General features: G+C 37.1%; 2 protein-coding genes across 2 annotated transcripts; both read right to left on the bottom strand.

The window, feature by feature from the left end:
* Window positions 1-7021: 7021 nt before the first annotated feature.
* Window positions 7022-15369, bottom strand: bco2a (beta-carotene oxygenase 2a). Its single transcript, XM_043240296.1, has 13 exons — window positions 15236-15369; window positions 14504-14557; window positions 12923-13103; window positions 12458-12669; window positions 11262-11377; window positions 11083-11185; window positions 10687-10815; window positions 10280-10440; window positions 9931-10098; window positions 9305-9442; window positions 8942-9124; window positions 8738-8848; window positions 7022-8606 (listed from the first exon to the last, which is right to left on the bottom strand). Exons 1-13 carry the CDS (start codon window positions 15276-15278, stop codon window positions 8490-8492), a joined length of 1716 nt encoding a protein of 571 aa, XP_043096231.1. The 5' UTR covers window positions 15279-15369; the 3' UTR covers window positions 7022-8489.
* A 1180-nt stretch (window positions 15370-16549) lies between these two features.
* sdhda (succinate dehydrogenase complex, subunit D, integral membrane protein a) lies at window positions 16550-19154 on the bottom strand. Its single transcript, XM_043238675.1, has 4 exons — window positions 18947-19154; window positions 18463-18579; window positions 17665-17815; window positions 16550-17454 (listed from the first exon to the last, which is right to left on the bottom strand). The coding sequence occupies exons 1-4, from the start codon at window positions 18993-18995 to the stop codon at window positions 17289-17291; spliced, it is 483 nt and encodes a 160-aa protein (XP_043094610.1). The 5' UTR covers window positions 18996-19154; the 3' UTR covers window positions 16550-17288.

Here is a 19154-nt window from a genome sequence, read left to right as displayed (position 1 = left end):
GACAAATATTATTTACATGCAACTACGAAATGTGATGATTATGTTTGAATTCTATTTAAATAAAGGCATTTATAAGGCTACTTTCTTCTTATTCTTCGTGACCTCTAAAATGTTAAGCAGTCGAGCTGATTTCAACACTGATATTGATAATCGGTGTTTCTTGAGCACCGCATCAGTGTATCAGAATGATTTTTGAAGGATCACGTGACACTGAAGACTCGAGCACTGATGCTGAAAACTCAGCTTTGCCATCATAGGAGTATTTCGCGAGTTTAAAAGTATTCAAATGGAAAACAGCGAACTTTCAAAAGAGAAACATTAAATCCTAAACCTTGGATGGTAAAAAGCTATAAGATAAAGACAATGTCATGCATGTATTTGTATACAGCAGATTAATGGGAATGTCGTTTTTTTTATAAAGCATTGCATTTATTAACAGTTATCTGCGTGTACTGGAATCCCTTTCAACTTGATCAGGATGACAAATCACTCAAACAATGGTAACCTAAACTTTCAAAAACAGCAACACAACTTCATCTGAAACGCTGTTTCGTTGTTGTTAGTAAGGTCTCCCCTCTCTGGCCCCTTTGCGCAAGCTTTCCATTCTCCTCATATTTTTTCTCATATGCCTAAAATCCTTTTTGCACCACAGCTGACTGAACAGCTTTCTAATTTTTCCAAACACCTTCTATCTCTTCATCATCCTCTCATAATCTGTGTTTTTCTCTAACTTCTCTTCTCTTCTTCTTCTCAGCCTTTGATTTCAGCGGTGTCCTCTGCTGCGTTAATCTGCAGGAGACAGCTTTTCCCCTATTGTGCTTCAGTTCGCTTTCTTTTCTTCTTTACTTTCTTTTTCCGTTGTTTTCGTTCTACGATATTTATTTCGTTTCGTTCTGTGCGCTCGTTTCCTCTATATTTAACCGTGTCTAAATCCATCGCGGCATCCCAAATCCCTTGTTTTTTCTTTGCTAATTGAAATGTTAAATATTTGACTTTAAAGGGCTTTACGTTTAAAACAAAACCGAAAATGCTAAACTAATAGATGCGTGCACCTGTGCAGTCCAGCACTGCCTTTGGGGGCCCTGGCAAAGTCTTGGCGGGTTGCCATAGTAACCCTGACCACCAACAAAATGCCAGGTGTCTGAAGACATACTGCTGGCGCCACTGGGTCTCCGACCCCTCCCTGCATGGGCTGTCTCACTCTACACTCTTCCCATGATGCCTCCTTGTCTCTGAGAGGGCAGATAGGCAGAGGACTGAGGGAATTTTTAACTTACTGAACTTTGCTTTTGTCGAAAAAGGAATTATTATTGCAATGAGAAAAATGTTTTTGATAAATCAAAATGAGATGTCAGAGGTTGTTGTCTTCGATTGGCATTACGGTAGTCGATTTTTGGCATCGGTTCTCACTCTCGCCAGCAGCTTATTAGCAAATTCCCCATGCCATCTTCCTGTGGCTAGCTTGAGGTCATCATTAAGCAGCTGACAAATTAGGCTGACACCTCCCATCCAGGGCGACTGTGGGCTGTCTGCAGCATCTTTACTTCACGACTGTCACTCTCTCTCTCTCTCTCTCTCTCTCTCGGTCCTTTCACTCTCTTCTCTTCCCGCTCTCCTTGTTTTCTGAGATCTCCTACAGTCCGACCTGGCCAAAGGCGTTTAGTTGGCGGCTCTCCACGTGGCACAAAAGCGCCGCGGCATTCCTTCTGTCTGTGGTTAATCTGTAGTGTCAGCTCGCTTTGGCCGGGCCGCACTGAAGCACAGGGAATATTAAAAAGCCCAGCGGCAGAATTCCTCTGGAGCCGAGATGAGGAGGGTGAAAGAGCTGGAAGGAGGGAGAGAGTGAGGTCAATTAAGGTTGGGTGGTACGGCCAACAGCAAAGCGTGAAGTTTCAATTGCGAGGAGCGGAAAGATGACAATAGGTGCATTTGAAGTTTTTGAAACCGACCCTTTCTTGGACTAGTAAATCCATATATATATATGTATAAAATAATATATATATAACTGTCTTTTTAGACACAATTTTTTGGTTCAAAACATCAGTTTGCTTGATTGTTCCATTGAAGCTTGTTCATTTTCAAAAGTTCATATTCCACGTAATCTCGTAACTAGTGTTGTAATTTAAATCTGCATGCATTGCTAGCATTAGAGAAACACTTTTAGGCTGTAACATGTCAAATGGTAGGACACTGCAGTCGAACTGCAGGACGCTTCACATTATTAAGATATTTTCACACATGGCTGATAACAGCTAGTCTACCGTGCACACACAAAAAACTAAGAATTTGGCTTTTGGATGCATATTAAGGCTGAAAATGTCCTAATAATATGTGGGAGGTGTCACGCTGCAGCAAATAATGAATCAGCGTGGAACTGAGACCAAGTAAACACAAATCAATTTTACCTCTGTTTTTTTTTTACTATTTTAAGCAATAATTTCAATTATATTACAAATATAGACTAATGATAGATAAAAAAGCGTTTTTGTGACTAATTGGTATACAGTAATTTTCCATTTTGGTTGCGACGTAAATACGTGATTAGTCATTTTAGAAAATTCTTATTCTTAAATCTTATTTTTTATATTAATACTATTTTTAAAATGTATTCTTTTTCTGTTCACAATGAACGCATTTCCACATTTAACATCAAGATTTAACGTCAAGAAAAAAGTGTGGTATCCATCCAAATAATGTAAAAACGTACAGTATATGCTGTTTTACATATACTGTTGTTTTATTATGTTTTCTTGGATAAAAATAAAGTGGCGTATGTTAACAGGAAGAAATGCAATTATTTAATCTCAAACATAAGGCTTATAATGTTGGAACAACTAAAAGTTTAAAAGATTAATATTTTAACTACAGTTTTCCATTTAGGTTGGGTTGGCCACTCTTCCAATGAAAAAGATCTGTGAGATACTTTAAGAATAAAGTTATATTTCTGTAGAATGGATATGTAAAACCATCAGTAAATTAGAAATTACTATGCTTTTCTGAAGTAAAATTTTACATGAAAAAAAGCTTCTAGTGCATTATATTTTGTATCTATACTAAATTAAAAATCATGTATCTATATTAAATTACAAAATTTGCATCATCTAGCTTTACCTAAATGGTTATTAGAAGAAAATATATCTCACTTAACTCTAAAAGTGCACGCTGTTGTTTTGTTTTTTAAATGAAATTTTATATGTCTTTACCTTTTGAATTCAAAAGTGAAAAGTAAACTTATTCTGTCATCATTTGCTTCATATTTCGTTTGATATTTTGAATCGAATGCATTGATTCATACATTTTTAATGTTTCGATGCTTTTTGTCCGCTGCTGTATGTCTGCTTTATGTTTTTGACTATAAATGTTGTGCTCCGTTCCAGGCAGTGTGTAGTTTGTGTAAGGTAACTGTGTGTGTGTGTGTGTGTGTGTTTAAGAGTTTGGCGGGATGTTTGCTCCACAGCGGCTGCCTGTGCAGAACCTCTCCCAGGGTCAGCGAGTGCATGCTGTTACCCAGAATCCCTCAGTATAGTCCTTCAGTGAAACGAAAAACATGCTGCTCCTTTAAGAGCATGAAACAGGAGCCGGCTGTGTGCCCCTACCAGAGACGCACAGTCAGCCAAGAGAGAGGGAGAGAGGTGGGGGGTGGGGTGGGAAGGATAGAGAGGTACAGCAAGAGTGAAACCAAGGTAATGTAGAAAAAGGAGGAGAAAGAGTGCGGGAGAAACAAGCCAAAGATGATAGAGGAAGAACAAGGGGACGACGGAGAGCGAGCGGGAATCAGAAAGGAACCAGCAGGGGTTGAAATACAGAGCGGAATGGCAGAAAAGAGAGAAAATCTCCTCTGTAAAGCTGCGCAGTTCCCATTATTCGCATTGTAATATTACTGGTGTTCGTTTGTCGTGCTGAAAGGAAACAGTCGCTGTTGTTGCTAGGAGAAAAAAGGCGCAGGCCTCTCTTATTGGCACGGGAAGTAGCTCCATTATCCAATCAGAGAGCCCCGGTATCAGTGAGAGAGAGAGAGAGAGAGCGGGCCACACTAGAAGAACTGATTAATATGTTAGCCATGTTTTATGGGTTAAAATAAGTCGGGGAGAAAAATGTATTGATAAAACAATGGTAAGGATGGTGTCCATGTTGCTGTTTCTGTCTTGTTATAAGTCTTACTGTATTTTCCCGGGATTTCATTGTCTTTTCAAGGTGTGTTGCTACTACCAGCACATGCAATATCCAGTTTCTAGTTATAGAATATTTTAAACATGCTTGACTTTGGTGTGTTAAAAGCATGTTTTTTATTACAATGTAGATTAAGTCACGAATTTGGATGTAAAGGGTTATTGTAGTCATGTCTTGTTGCCTTATATAGTTGTAACCTTACGATTAAACAGCAGTGTGTTGTGAGAATGTCAAGCAAGACTGATGTGTAGTGTTTGCATAATGTTTTTGTGGAAAAATTATTTGATTCATAAACCAGATACCTCAAGATTGGTGTCGCATTTAGACTACATGTCCTATGCATATGCGTTGCTCGACGTGGTCAAAAGTGAGCATTTGTTTCAGTCAAAGTATGCTTAACTAGAACTGGGAAAATCAATTTAGTTTAATCTTTTAAGTTTTTTTTCATATATAGTATCCTGAGTACATCATTTTTTTTAAGCTTTATGCATAACGTATTGCTGCTGTCTCACTCAAATCCATCCAATTGCATCCAATCTGTACTTGTGTACTATCCAGTACACAAGTATTTGTGTTTATGTGTGTCATCAGTGTATGATAATTGACCAACTCGTATGCCTGCTGTTAAACATGTTTCCGCTGTATCCGCTCCCCAGTTCGAGCCTGAAACTGAAGACATCAGAAACGTTTGTTGTCAACAAAATGGAAAGCACACACATGCACTCACATTATTAAGCTGCATGCACCCTCATTTCCTCATTTCCTGTCCTCATGTTTCGGCATATAATGTAAGACACAAGACACTGGGCAGAGGCATTTTTCTCTAATCTTCAGTCTTTGACACCCGGGGTCTTCAACCTTTTTCTGGCCAAGGACCCCTTGGTGAATATGAGAGATGAAGCAGAGACCCCCTGTTACACGCTGAAGACTGGAGCAGCTTTAACATTACAAGAATGAAACGTGAAAATGTAATTTCATTTTTTTTAAATTCATTAATAGGTATAATTTAATCAAAATGTCTAACTGAATGACATTTCATAATATTAATTAGTTTTTTTTTTATTAATTCATAATTTTTTTTATTTTTAATCAAGTATATACAGCCTTGGTGAGCGTAAAAGACTTATTTAGAAAAAAATCTTACCGACTTAAAAGTGTAAAACAATGAAGCCTTTGACTATAATCTAGCTCCTTAACTCCCTCTTTAGTTTGAAGTTAACTTCAGTATGTATTTAGTGAATTTTTTTCACCAAAATTTGATGAAACAAGAGTTTCAAAACAGGAGGCAAAACCCATTGTTTCTTAAAAAAATAATTGATAATAAGATGATTTTATCACATGCAACTTTTAAACAATATTTAATATTTTAAATGATAGTTCATTTTTGGTTCATATTCATACATTCATTACTTTTATTGATTAATCACAATAAATGCTATATATATATATATATATATATATATGTGTGTGTGTGTGTACAGTCTATATTTTTTATGTATATATAAATACCTTTTATATATTTTAAATAAACTTTTATTTTGGATGCGATGAAACACCACTGTGTCATATTTATTGTATTACATTCTCTGTGCACTTTTTGGTTTTTTTGCATTATATTCTCGAAACAATTAATAAAGCTATTTTACAGTCTTCAGCTCACAAATGACCGCTTCATAACAGAACCGCTGGACAAGACTCTCCTGTAGAGTGATCTGGTGCAGTGCTTCACATCTGGTGTTTTGGTCCGTGACATCTCGTCACATGGAGGTCATTTAAAACATTTTTCGATGCATTGAAATGATACACATGTGGACATTTGTTCATCAAAGCTATAAATCTGACGTTTCAGCACATGTGCCTGCAGTAACATTCTTCTGAAAATCAAAACTGCGTTGTATGAGTTAGCGTTAGGGAAGTTTAGCAGAAATCCTATTCTTTACTTTCTTTCTCAGTCTTTTGTTCCCTTCTCCATAGATATGTGTTTCCGCTCGATGTGTCGGTAGTTGTTTGAAGTGGAGGTTCAGCAGCGGGAAGCTTTGAGTGCAGGTGTCTGAGTGGGATTTGCAGGGCAACAAGGCGCACGCACACACACACACACACACACTCGCACACACAGCTGTCTTTGTTGTGGCCACCACCTGGTTAGTGTATTGGTTTACGTCCCGCCGCTGCTTTCCATCATTCATTCATTCGTTCAGTTGCTTAGTTAATCACTCGGCCTTTCTGTTTTAAACGTATTTTTGTGTTTCTGTTTTTGAACGTGCAGTCACGCAGGCCGCTGTCTGTTTACTACCAGTCAGAACAGCGTTTAAACCCAAAAAAGAGAGGAATGGAGGGACACGGGGACAAATAACCTACGCCGTGTCTCTCAAACAAACACACGTACAGATACAAGGACAATAACAGCACTGTGCACGGGGAAAGAAGATCCGGCAGGTCGAGATACCACAGGAGAGCAGTGCCTCTGTCTGTCTGCATCTGCTCTGCTCCGCTCTGCCTGCTGTTTGATGTGCAGGGATTAGGGGAAATCTGAGAGCTCCCAATTTAGCCGAGCCACAGGGATACTCGCATGCAAGATCGCATGTACACGTTGCGTACGCATTCAGTGTCTCTATACGAACTGATTGAACGCACTATTTGTTAATGGATGTAGTTCGAATACATAGCGTTATGGATAGGACGGACACATTGAGCTGGTTTTGATTTGGGTTTAGAACTAAACTCGGGCGTACCTGCTATGAGCGTCTGCTGCTACCTAGTGTTCAGGAAATGTATCGCTGTGCGTTACTGCTGGATGTTTTTCACATATCGGAACGTGAAATGATGTCGAAAACAATGGACACGGGGACGCTTTTTGCTTTTAAACATTATGAATGTTTTTTTTTTATTAAAGCTGACCGTATGAACTGAGTATTGTGTGTACAAATATTCAGCACAGTCATTGTGATTGTTACGTCACAATTAGAATTGATAAAAAATAAAAGTGTATAAATGCATATGCGGATATAAAGAGTAATGCACAAGAGAAGCAGTTCTTTCGAATATTACTTCACAAAGAGGTAGAAAAAATGTGATTGTTTTTTGTTACTTAACTATCAACATTAATTTTTCATATGGCACATCTGCTTTTTAAGCACCTTTAAGGAAGCAGGCCTGAAAATGGAAAATATTAACCATATTATCCATGAGCACATTCACATCTAGTGGTATGTTCACATTTGCTTTTAGAGCAAAGAAACAAGTTTTGTTTAACTGAGCGAATAACATGAATTGCAAACGTTTCATGTTGTGATATAGCATAAACATGAAGTCGACAGTGTAAAAGATAAAAACAGTAGAAGAGAAAATAACACAGATTGAATATGTAGAGAGAAATCATATATGTATCAAAATGAGATCACTTGGCTCAATCTAAAGAGGTCATATAATTTGGTAACACTTTACAATAAGGTGTCATTTGTTAACATTAGATAATGTAGTAACTAACACGATCAAACTATTAACAATGCATTTATTACACTATTTATTCATCTTTGTTCATGTTAATAAAAATACAGTTGCTCACTGTTCATGCATGTTAGTTCACGGTGTATTAACTAACGTTAACAAACACGACTTTTAATAAAGCATTAGTAAATGCTGAAATTAATATTAACTAAAATTAATAAATGCTGTAAAATAATTTTTCATTCTTAGTTCATGCTAACTAATATTAACAAATGAACCAATGAAGTGTTACCTTTTTTTTTGCAGTTCACCATAATGTTTAACACCAAAACCCATCATTTCACATAATAAAAAGCAGTTCTTTTCCCCAAAAATAAAAGCAAAGCCTTCAATATTTTCTGACAGGTCTACAGAAACAACACAGTGTTTGCATATCTCGCCATCTTATTATTCTTATTGTTAAATAGCATTTTCTAATGCTGTTTAGAAATTATATTATATAATTATTATATTATGACTGAGTGGGCCATGATAATGAACACGGATACTAAACCCACCCCACATCAAACATTTTGGAACAAAGCCACAGCACGTAAAACTTTTTCATGTTAAAAGTTGTAGAAAAATTAAAATTTAACTCCACAGTTATTGTATTGTTTTAGTTAAGGTATCAGTTCTTGCAGAAAATCAACTAACTATATATGTTGTTCTTTCAAAAAATATATGAGGTTGATATGTGATCTCTTTGGGCTGATTTCTTTGATATATTGTTCTGTTAGTCTCTTGCTTTCAATAGTAGAGGCGACTGGTGTGGCAACCATTTTGAAGAGCTACTTGCTATTTGTTATTTAGTTGGAGTGATCCAAAGAGCTTCATGCACTAGAGTTGAAGACTCCGTGGAATCCATAAGGAATGTTGACAGGCACTTCGGCTCTTCCCAGCTCTTCAAATGTTTTGGCATCTAAGACTAAAAGAAACGTACTCTTATCCTACAGAGAGAAGAGACGGAAGGGGTTTAAGAGGCATTCATAAATATTATACAACTTCATAATCTTTCATGTTCCATTTTCTTATAAAGCAGGTAAATTACACATTACATTCATCCAGGGCTGTTATGTACCTTAGCTGGTGTGATAATCACAGACAGGATCACTCCATCGTCCTCTTCCTCAGCATTGGGTGAAGGAACGAAGACAGGCTCTGACGGATAGAGATCAGGCTGGCGCCAAACCTGTAAATCAATTTATTTAGCAAACTTCTTGCAGTTTGATCATAGTGACTGTAATACCTAGGTATCAGTCATGATCCCATTAATTGCTCTCACCTTTAACTTTTTGCTTTCCAGATCCATCTTAATCAGGGAGTCACCTACTAGGTGTCTGAAGCCACAACCGTAGTAGAATCTATAAGGTTTGGTGTTATATTTGGCATAGTTAATATGTGGAAACTCCAAGCCACCGTAGTCTTTCAGGTCTTCACCGTGGAGATCCTCAAATGTGCAAAATACCTGAGAGAAAGACAGAGAGATGTTCTAAAAAAGATGAAGCTCTCCAACACATAAATGCACTTTTTGTGTCGTGAATTAATTTAGTAACATTACTGTTCACTTTTTTGAAACCAGTGTTTAGATGCAACTTTCAGAGATGTTCATATACATACAGTGTTGTAGCCAGCATAAAGTCAGCACCTGATTTTTACTGCGGCAGACGGCGGTGGCGGTGCTGTCAGGCCGTGTGTTGAGGTTCTGTTCCAGTGGGGTTTCACTGGTGATGTTGAGAGGCAGCACAAAACGACGGGGCAATGGCCTGCTCATGGTGTTATACATCTGAGAGAAAGACAAATGAGAATTGGAAAGTTACACAGATCTGATTCACAGATTTGTTGTTGTTCGTTATTATTAATACCTTTCTTAAAATGAACAGGGTTTAAAGGGTTAGTTAGTTTATTAGTTAGTTAGTTAGTGTCGTTGATTACTCATTCTCATGCTGTTTAAAACCCATAAGACCTTCATTTATCTTGAGAACACAAATTAAGATAATGTTGATGAAATCTAAGCTCACCCAACTCATTCCAGAAGAGTAGCATATTAATAATTTTTGTGCCCAAAAGAAAACAAAAATATCAATTAATTCAACAATTTCTTCTCTTTCATGTCTACCTTCATGTCTACCTCATGTCTACCATCTACCTTTCTGGGTAGCTCTTGGATGTCATCTAGTTTACTTTAATTTGTGTTCTGAAGATAAATGAAGCTAAATGTTTGTAACGACATGAGGGTGAGTTGACCGAATTTTCATCTTCATTTTCATTTACCTCATCTAAAGCCTCTCCTGATTGACGCAGGTTCTGGATGAGGAAGTTGTTTATGGCCTGACCGTCATCAGAGCAGCATATGTCTAGCATGAGGAATCCATCCTGCTCAAAAGCATTGATCTGATGGAAGGTGGACAAGGCCTTGGCATGGTACTTCACCGGCATCTCCTGCAGACAGATGCGGAGCAGTTGGTTAAAGTGCTAAAATAGCCTCAAAAATATACTGATATTTCTTTATGTTTTGGCTTTCACATGAAGCACGATAACATCTATACAAAATAGCTCCAAGCATCTGCTCCTCATTGTTCTCAATGCCTCTGTGAGACTATTGTCAAGATTGTAGTCTCACCTTTCCAGTCTGTTTGTCAATAAGGTGGAATATGGTTTCCTGGTTGGGGTCCCAGTAAACTCCCTCATTTAGCGATTTCCCCCTTAGTCTACCAGTCACTATCTTAAACAGATCCATCTTAATGGGCTGCTCGATGAACACTACATAGTTCTCTGACATGCCTGAAAGGTTCAGGGAAATAAAACGAAGGCTTTTCAGTGCCGCACATTGATATGATCGCTCCATTCAGACTATAAGATTACACCATTCAGAGTGCTTTGCAAAAAAAAATTACACATGACTCTATTACAGTAGCTATGTAATAAAATCACAGATGATAGTCATTCTTCACGAGAATGCAGAATGAAAATCTGTCTGTCTAAGAGATCTGAAGATAATAAACATGACAGATTCTCGTCTTCGCTCACCAAAGCTGTGGTAATAGGAGGGTTTGGATTTGTCACGAGGGGCAATAGAGCACAATATCTTGGCTCCCTCTAGAGTATCTTCTGGGCAGTCTCTTTCTGGTGGCACCCTGATGATGTTATAGAAAGCCCCTATAAAACACACCAAAGCACGACATCAAGTCCCGGGTTTTAAGCCTAGTCCTAGACTAAATGTAAATCCGAGCTATTTCAACTGAAAGAAACTTGCACTTACTGATCTTAAAACATCTCATTGCCTTTGTTCTGTCTTATGAAACACACCAGTAATGCTTTTTTCTAAGGCATGTTTATTAAAATGTGTATAATAGAACTAGGCTAAACCCTGCTAATGAAACCAGGCCTAAGACATTGCGACCAAGGAGAAGACAGGAGTCTAACCTTTGTTTCTGTACGAGTTGCCCATGTTGTAAGCTGTGCCGTCTGGATCAAAGTGTGGATGAGCAGTAGCACCGTTCACGGCGATAAACTTGCTCCAGTCCACCTACAACCATAACCATTCTTCTTAGACAGGATGAGTTAGTCTAGGATGGTGACTATAGACTTGCAATCATTCGTACCTTCTCTTTAGACTCCAAAGTATCTGGATCCACTCTGTGCATGTAGTTTGTCTCTGTGCTGACATAATAATCACCCTTGTATTTAACAAAGTTGACGCTGGCATTATCTGTTGGCTCTGGAATCGGAAAGAGAGGAATAGGTCATAAATATCGTTAAGGCAGAAATTGAATAAAACACACTTTTTTTTTTTATAAATATCTAAAAAGGTATTCTTCTATAAATTTCATAAAGCTGCTTGCTTTCAGACTTCTTTTTATTCATTCTAAAACATTAACTACAATTCGTTTTGTCGGAAGCTTCCAGAACTGTTTTTCAATAAACAAAACAAAAAACTATATATTTTAGTTTCAACTTGATTTTATGCGTTATGGAACATTTTAATTTACATTAGAGTTCGTTAGATTAGAGCTGTTTATTTTCAGACTTCTTTAACAAAAACTGGGTTTGATAAATAGATAAATAAACCATTCTTCATTTTGTGGCTCTAGAAGTTTTAAAAACTGCATGAAAACAGTATGTTTTTCAATTTAAACCAATTTGTTTTCTGTTCGTACTAGTTGAATTTAGAGTTTAGATGATATATAAATAATAGTTTACTGTTTAAATAGTATGCTCCCTGAATGAGAACCACATTAAAAAATGAAAATAAGTTTTTCAGGCAAATTTTTCCCCACAATGATTTTGTTTGTGTAATGCACATATCCAAATGCAAGCCCCACTTCCACCATACTGACCATACTGACTCACCATAGTGTAAAGCTCTGCATTTTCTCTCTAATGGTGTGTTTTGTTTAATTGTTTCTCGAGGCATTGATCCTAAAGATGGTTTGCAGTTTTATCCTTTTAAACGACCCACGTGCCACTGCATAAACCCTCTCTGCCAACTCCATCTCAACGCTTTAGCAGTTGTGCCACTTTATTTAATCTTAATGGAGAGCTTGTGGTGTCTGATGAAAATGCATTCCCGTGATTACAGACATAAAGCTGTTTGTCTAAGATGACTTTAGACACACGTGGGCATTTCCACTGACCAGCCCTGTTGTGCTCTTGAGCAAGGTCCTCCAGAGACGTGCCTCATTGCTTTTTGTTACATTTTTAAAATAGCTATTGCTGGCGTTTGTGTTTTCTAAAGCTACTGAGATCCATTTCATTCAGGTCACCGTCATTCACACTCATATTCACAATTTCGACGTACTTATCATCTCAAATCTGGACAGGAAGCGCTGAAAGAAGTTCTTGCAGGGATCAGGTAGAGCCAAAGTGCCGAACTCTGACACCATGATACGGTTCCTCTCTCTGTTCTGCTTATACGAGTCGCTGCGCAAAAAGCGGTTTCTGTACGTCACCTGACCGTCCTCAATCTGAAAGCGATGCATCAAGGCCATGCCGTCAAACCAGTGGTTATACCTGAGGAAACATTTACATCGGCATGAGTCAGCCCAGATATTCATGTTACAGTTTGAATTACATGCTGTGAATAATAGTTGTCATCTCTGTACTTTGTCCACTGTAAAAACCAATTGATTAATTGTACCTTTCTGTATGTTTTTAATTTTGCAGCCAATTTCTTACTGCAAGTAACAGAGATTATAAAATGTATTTTGTTACTATTCTTCACATTCTAGTGATTCTATTAAGACAGTTGGATGTTCGTACTCACTGCTGATTCCCAAACTCAAACTTTCCTGGGCCATTTCTCAGCAGACTCCCATGGATCCAGGTTGGGATGGTGCCTTTGACTGTGGTGGGGATGGTTTCAGGCAGCTCCTCTACCGAACTTACCAAGGGTGCGATGTTTGGCAGCCCATGTACTTGTTTGAAGCATGATTTCTGAGCGGCCGCTGTAAAAAATCCAGACAGCAAATTGTGATTTGCATGATGCACAAAATCTGATTGCCAAATCAGAATCTGTTTATGAAAGATGCACTTATGATTAAGACGATAACCTGTATTTCCATGTTACAGCAGCAAAACAACAACAACAAACAAATAAATTGCACTAGGTTATTTAAATCATTATTACTGAGTTTCATAATTGCTATTGCACACAAATGATCAATGTTTATAATAGCAACTGATGTATTACCGAGATCAGCTCTGATTATAACATTTAATAGCAGCAGGGAGGAAAGACTTTTATATTATTTGTATTACATTATAAATACAAACGTTGTGAAATTATGATAACGGTAGTGTTTCGAGCATTGTCACTTTGGTAATATTTTACAATGAGGTTTCGTTTGTTCATCATTTACCTACATTAGTTAACATGAACTACTTCTACAGCTGTATAGCAAGCATTTCAATGTTTTCTAATATATTTTCAAATTAAAAGTCATGTTAAATAACATTAGTTAATGTACTGTGAACTAGAAATAAAGTTCTGACACTAGTACTGATGTTATGGTTATAGTTAGAATTATGGTTTGTTTTAGGGTTTAGTTGCATGCAATGATCCATATTTTACTGTTATTACTTTATTATATAAAGCATTGTTATTATTATAGTTGTACATGTATGTAACAATGCGATGCATTGTTAAAGTTTGAATCTTTTTTTTTTTACTAACATGAATAAAGATCAATAAACACTTTACAAATATATTTCTGATGGTCATTTCAGGTTAGCTAATTCATTTAACTCTTATTCTAAAGTGTTGCTGACACTTTTATACAGAGGTCCTTAACTGCAAGGTTAGCTAACCCTAAGTTATATTAAATTATACAGCTGTAGTAAGTCAAAGATTTGCAGACATACTACTCCGCTCCATCATTTATGTCAGCTAAAAGAACAAAGTAACGGATTAAAGTTAACAAAGGACAGAGCAGAAAAGGCAGAGAGTCAGCGATGTTACAAAGAGAAGCATTTTCTTTAGAAAAACAATCCCTCTCCACTCGACACGTTCACATGTACTGTGATACACTAATGCATAAATAATAAAGCAACTACATAGACACACAGGCATCTTTCTAAAAAGCCAAACTTGCGAAGTGCAATTCAAAAGGAGTTGAATTCAGTTAAGTAAGCTGCTAAATTTAAACCTATGATAACATTCAAAAGCCACTGGACTCAAAGTATATTTCCCCTTCTCTCGTATGAATACAGCAAAGCTGCTTTAAAACAGAGACATGTGCATTAATACGCTGCATAGATTCGTGCAAACGCAAATACGAAACCTGTGCCATAACATACAACAGAAAGTGAAATCTGCATCAGTGCAGAAGAGCTCCCAGATTCTTACCAGTCGTTTGATGCTTACTGCAGGACATCCTGTAGAGAGATGTGAGGCTGCACCCTTGATCAGAAAAGAGGATGAAGAAGAGTTTATGACGAATTGTGAAAAGCAATAAAAACCATGCGCACGCAGATAGGAGGAGACGAGCCCCTTTATGTAAGTCTGATCTCTTGCCAGCGCAGTTACATCACACGATTACATGACACAGCAGAGAGGAGGGCAGTGTGGTGCTGGCTGGCTGGCTGGACATAATGGGAAATAGCAAGGCTGAAATAAACAGCAACTGAACAGACAACAAGGAGTTGACAAAATGCACTTTAAAGTGTTATCTTTTATATAATTGTGAGAATGCATTGTGTAGATTAAGCAGGTGTATGCAGCTGCAATGATACTTTACAAATCTTATTCATTATATGTATTATGCACCCATGTGCAACACATACAATAGTTGTTCTGTTTGTGTGTGTGTGTGTGTGTGTGTGTGTGTGGTTATTGTTAATGTAAACATGATATTTTGTTTAGATGCATGTAGCCGCAACATAAAGACAAGTAGCCTGCCATTACATATACTGTAAAAGTGCTAAATTATACAGTATATTGTCTTTGTGTTTTCCATACTGGTCTTTGTTCGTCTGTATTTCACTTTGTTTGCCATTACATGCAACAGTACGTGTCTTGCCTAAATCAGAGGGAATAAAAACAAAGTTATGGTAAGATGCAGAGATACGGAAAGCTTACCTTTGCTGGTCCTGAATGCATATTTAAGCGCACTTGCCGACATGATTAAGTGAAACAAGTTATATACAAGAGAATCCAGTAGACTGAATTGTGCGCTGGCGCGGAGCACTGTGACCCACGTTACGTACGCTTTACCTTTCATAAACTTCCTGGTTATGGGTTCACGTCATTCTTCGTCTCACTGTATGTTTATGCCCTCTGCCGATTCATTGTTTTGTGTGACTTTAAAGTGTTTCTGTGCACAGCGTTCGTCATTAGATCATAACGAAAGTAGCGCATATATGTCTCGATCTGTAATATATCTATATACCTGTATAATAAAGCATATAGCTTACAGAAAAGGAGAAGAGCCTAAAATATGAATGGAACGCACGTTCGCGTGAGCGTGTTCCTCTGAAACCGTTATGCCTTAACATAAAGGCTTAACGGAGCTAACACGGGGGTATTAAAAGACCAAATTAGGTATTAAACTGAACTAAGCTATATGCATACAAAAAAGACATGGCCATGTCGCGCAGCACGCAAACTTTCACGTTAACGCGCTTTCCGTAAAAACGCTTGCATTTTAGCGCATTTTCTGGCCACATCTGCTTTGCTTTATAGCGCAACATCAGCAGGGTTGTTTTTGTAAAAAATCATTTTTATTACGCTACGTTACTGTTTTAACCTGTTTGAGTCACCTTAAGCGTGGCATTGTTATTTTACATATCATCAAAAATGTTTTAATAGAGAATTCAATCAATAATTATCCTGATTTTATTACATCACAGTAACGAACTAAAATGTTTGATTTTGTATTTGTGGTGTATGATAATAAGCAACACCAGAAGTTTCTAATTATGACATTTCACTTTTTGATATTAAAGATGACAAATTCTAATATTTTAAAAATTCTAGATTAAAATGCTGATAGAACACTCTTTTGCAGTTTTGCAGAATAAATATTTTACACACACACACACACACACACACACACAATCTTTTTTGCTTCCTTGAAAAGGAAGTTTTTTACTCTTAGGAGTGAATGACCTATTTATGTGATAAAAACACATGCAAAGACTTAACGTTGAGCCCTGATTATAAGTATTTAAATGTAAGCTGATTTTTTTTCGCCCTCACTCTTATTCTACAGCACTCATGAATAATCGTGATTTGGCTTCATTTTTGTTTTGTTTTTTAATTAAAAAAAAGCTACAGGAGGCATGCTATGTTTTAATCATACCATAGCTTATGTGACTTACAAAACATTGGCAAAAAATAAAAAACTTCATCTATGCAGGGGAGAATCAGAGATATAAAAATAACTCCTTAACCAGTGTTTCACAGGTTTATTTGCGTACAGAATAATTACAGACGTTTGACTACTAAATGCAGTAGTCAAAATAAATAGGTAAATGTGTCCACAACAGTCTGGAACAATTTTTATCCATTTATCTGAATTTTGTGAAGAGATCAAGGTCCCGCCGGGGGTTTCAGAGAGGTGCCCGTCCACATACAAATCAACTTTACAAAACAAACTTGTTGTGAAACATGCAATCCGTGAGTGGTTCCATATGAAAGGCTCAGTTGCTGGTGCCAAGCAAAAATGCTGAACAGATATCAAACTCCAGTAATATTTATTTTCATTTTTATTATATAGAAAAAAACAAATACGCAAGATTTCTTGGTTTTGAAGCACATCATAAGCACAGATGTGACCTGCACAGACACTGTGAATATGATCAAGCGTTCCCAATTAAACACGAAAAGCACTGACCTCTGCAGGACATTGACAGTAACTGCTGAAATAATAAATAAACCTCTCTTGTTCCCATATACACTACTAATAAGGGAAGAGCTAAATATTAACAACCGAAGTGGCCATCTGGAATGTGCTGTATACAGCCTACAGGTCGACAGATTTGCTCTACATTTAGCCAACGATTCAAAAGTTTGCGTGAAATATCGCGATTTAAGCATATGTTAGGAAGACGGTATGTCATCTGTCAAGCTGAAGATAGGCGCCTTTTCAGACCTCAAGTAGCTAAAATGGTGATTAATTCTGCCCATATAATCATTTTTGCCAGAGCATGGCGACTGCTTTGCAGAGACCAACATCGTGGTAATTGAAATGACAGAGAGCGAAGAATGTGGCCGTGGAGAGCAACAGGACGCCAGCTTTAGCCAGCTTGACCTTAGCGCCCCCGTGGACATAGTCCGTCAGGACCTGACCGATCCCCCTGCAGAAGAAGATAAACACAGAAATAAAAGATTGAGCTAAAAATAGAATACAAACAGTGCTTGTAGAACATTTTAATTATTTATATATTGCATAACCTCACTGAAGACCGAGGTTGTTTTACTGAATTCACCTTCACTGAAACAACCTATGCAACAAGCACTAAGCAGGGCTCTTTGGAAGTAAAGGAGTGACAGATGCACACACTTACCAGTGTCCGTGCAGCGTGAGAGCCGCAGCAATACAGTAATCCAGTAGCGGACCGGGACACAGGTATGCGGCTGGAGCCATGCCCAAAAGAACTATACTCAACACCCGCTCACCCGTCCAGTGCTTGGAGGCCGCCCTTGAACTTGAGAGTGCTTAAAAACAAACAGAAATCATGCGAAGACCGCTGTGTACGCAAGAAGAGAGTTCATGACACAGTGTTTTTGCCAAAAAGGAAATTTGATTGGCATTTTTACAGTACTACTACTGACTACTAATGTAGCCTGCAAACAGCCGTATTTCTGATTATTCACATAGTAAAGTTTTACATTCTAAATTTTCTAAAATCGTAATTTTATAAAACTTCTAAATATATCGTGGTTCAATGTAAATGTATTAAAATAGCCTGAAATATTATTTAAAATATATCGTGGTTCAATGTAAATGTATTAAAATAGCCTGAAATATTATTTAAAATATATCGTGGTTCAATGTAAATGTATTAAAATAGCCTGAAATATTATTTAAAATGTATCGTGGTTCAATGTAAATGTATTAAAATAGCCTAAAATATTATTTCAAATATATCGTGGTTCAATGTAAATGCATTAAAATAGCCTGAAATATTATTTAAAATGTATCGTGGTTCAATGTAAATGTATTAAAATAGCCTGAAATATTATTTACTGAACTGGCAATGTTTCAACAGCGGTAGCCCTGCTTTTGCAGCATTATAAATTTAGGAGAAAACAATCACTGAAAAATTTAAAATCTTTTAACAATGATCGGTGTCATCTCTCACTGGAGTGCGCTGAAGTTGTGTGGATCCTGCCTGACTCCACTCCGAAAGGCTCTGTATTTCGTTTCTTCTGATAGGAAACCAACCCACGAGACAGGTGTGTGTGGAAGAGAAGCACAGCTGTACATGGTAGAAAATATTACATTAAAAAAACACGGTAACGCTTTATTTTAAGGTGTCCTTTTTACACATTGCATATACTTCCTATAGTAAAAACAAGTAGTAATATTATGTTACATGCAAGTAACACTAAACCAAGCCCTAATCCCAAGCCTAACCATATAGTAAGTACTTGTAATATTTCTCAGTATTTAAATGTGTAATTACACCGCAACAAATAAACATTAAAATAAAGTGTAACCAAAATCACTAATATATTAAAACCTCATACAAATGTCCATTGGCTAACATTTATGTGATGATTATGAATAAATAAATCATTCATTCAATCAATCATCCGGATAAAGCACAAAAAATTATAACTTACGTCTTATTCCTCTTCGGCAGAAAGTGTTTAAGCGAATCAAGCTCGCCATGACTACAAGGTCAGATCAGATTGATATTATAATAATAATAATTCAGCTGTTTCTGTAACAGTGGGCCATTCCCTCACGAGCATGTTGTTTCACTATAATTACTCGATACCGCCATCTATCGCTCTGGGGTAACCGACAAAACGCTTTATACACATAAAC

This window comes from Puntigrus tetrazona, chromosome 5 (genome assembly GCF_018831695.1).
Source record: "Puntigrus tetrazona isolate hp1 chromosome 5, ASM1883169v1, whole genome shotgun sequence".
In the NCBI taxonomy this organism is placed as follows: domain Eukaryota; kingdom Metazoa; phylum Chordata; class Actinopteri; order Cypriniformes; family Cyprinidae; genus Puntigrus; species Puntigrus tetrazona.
The sequence above is the reverse complement of the archived record's forward strand: the minus strand, read 5'-3'. Positions and strand labels throughout refer to the sequence as shown.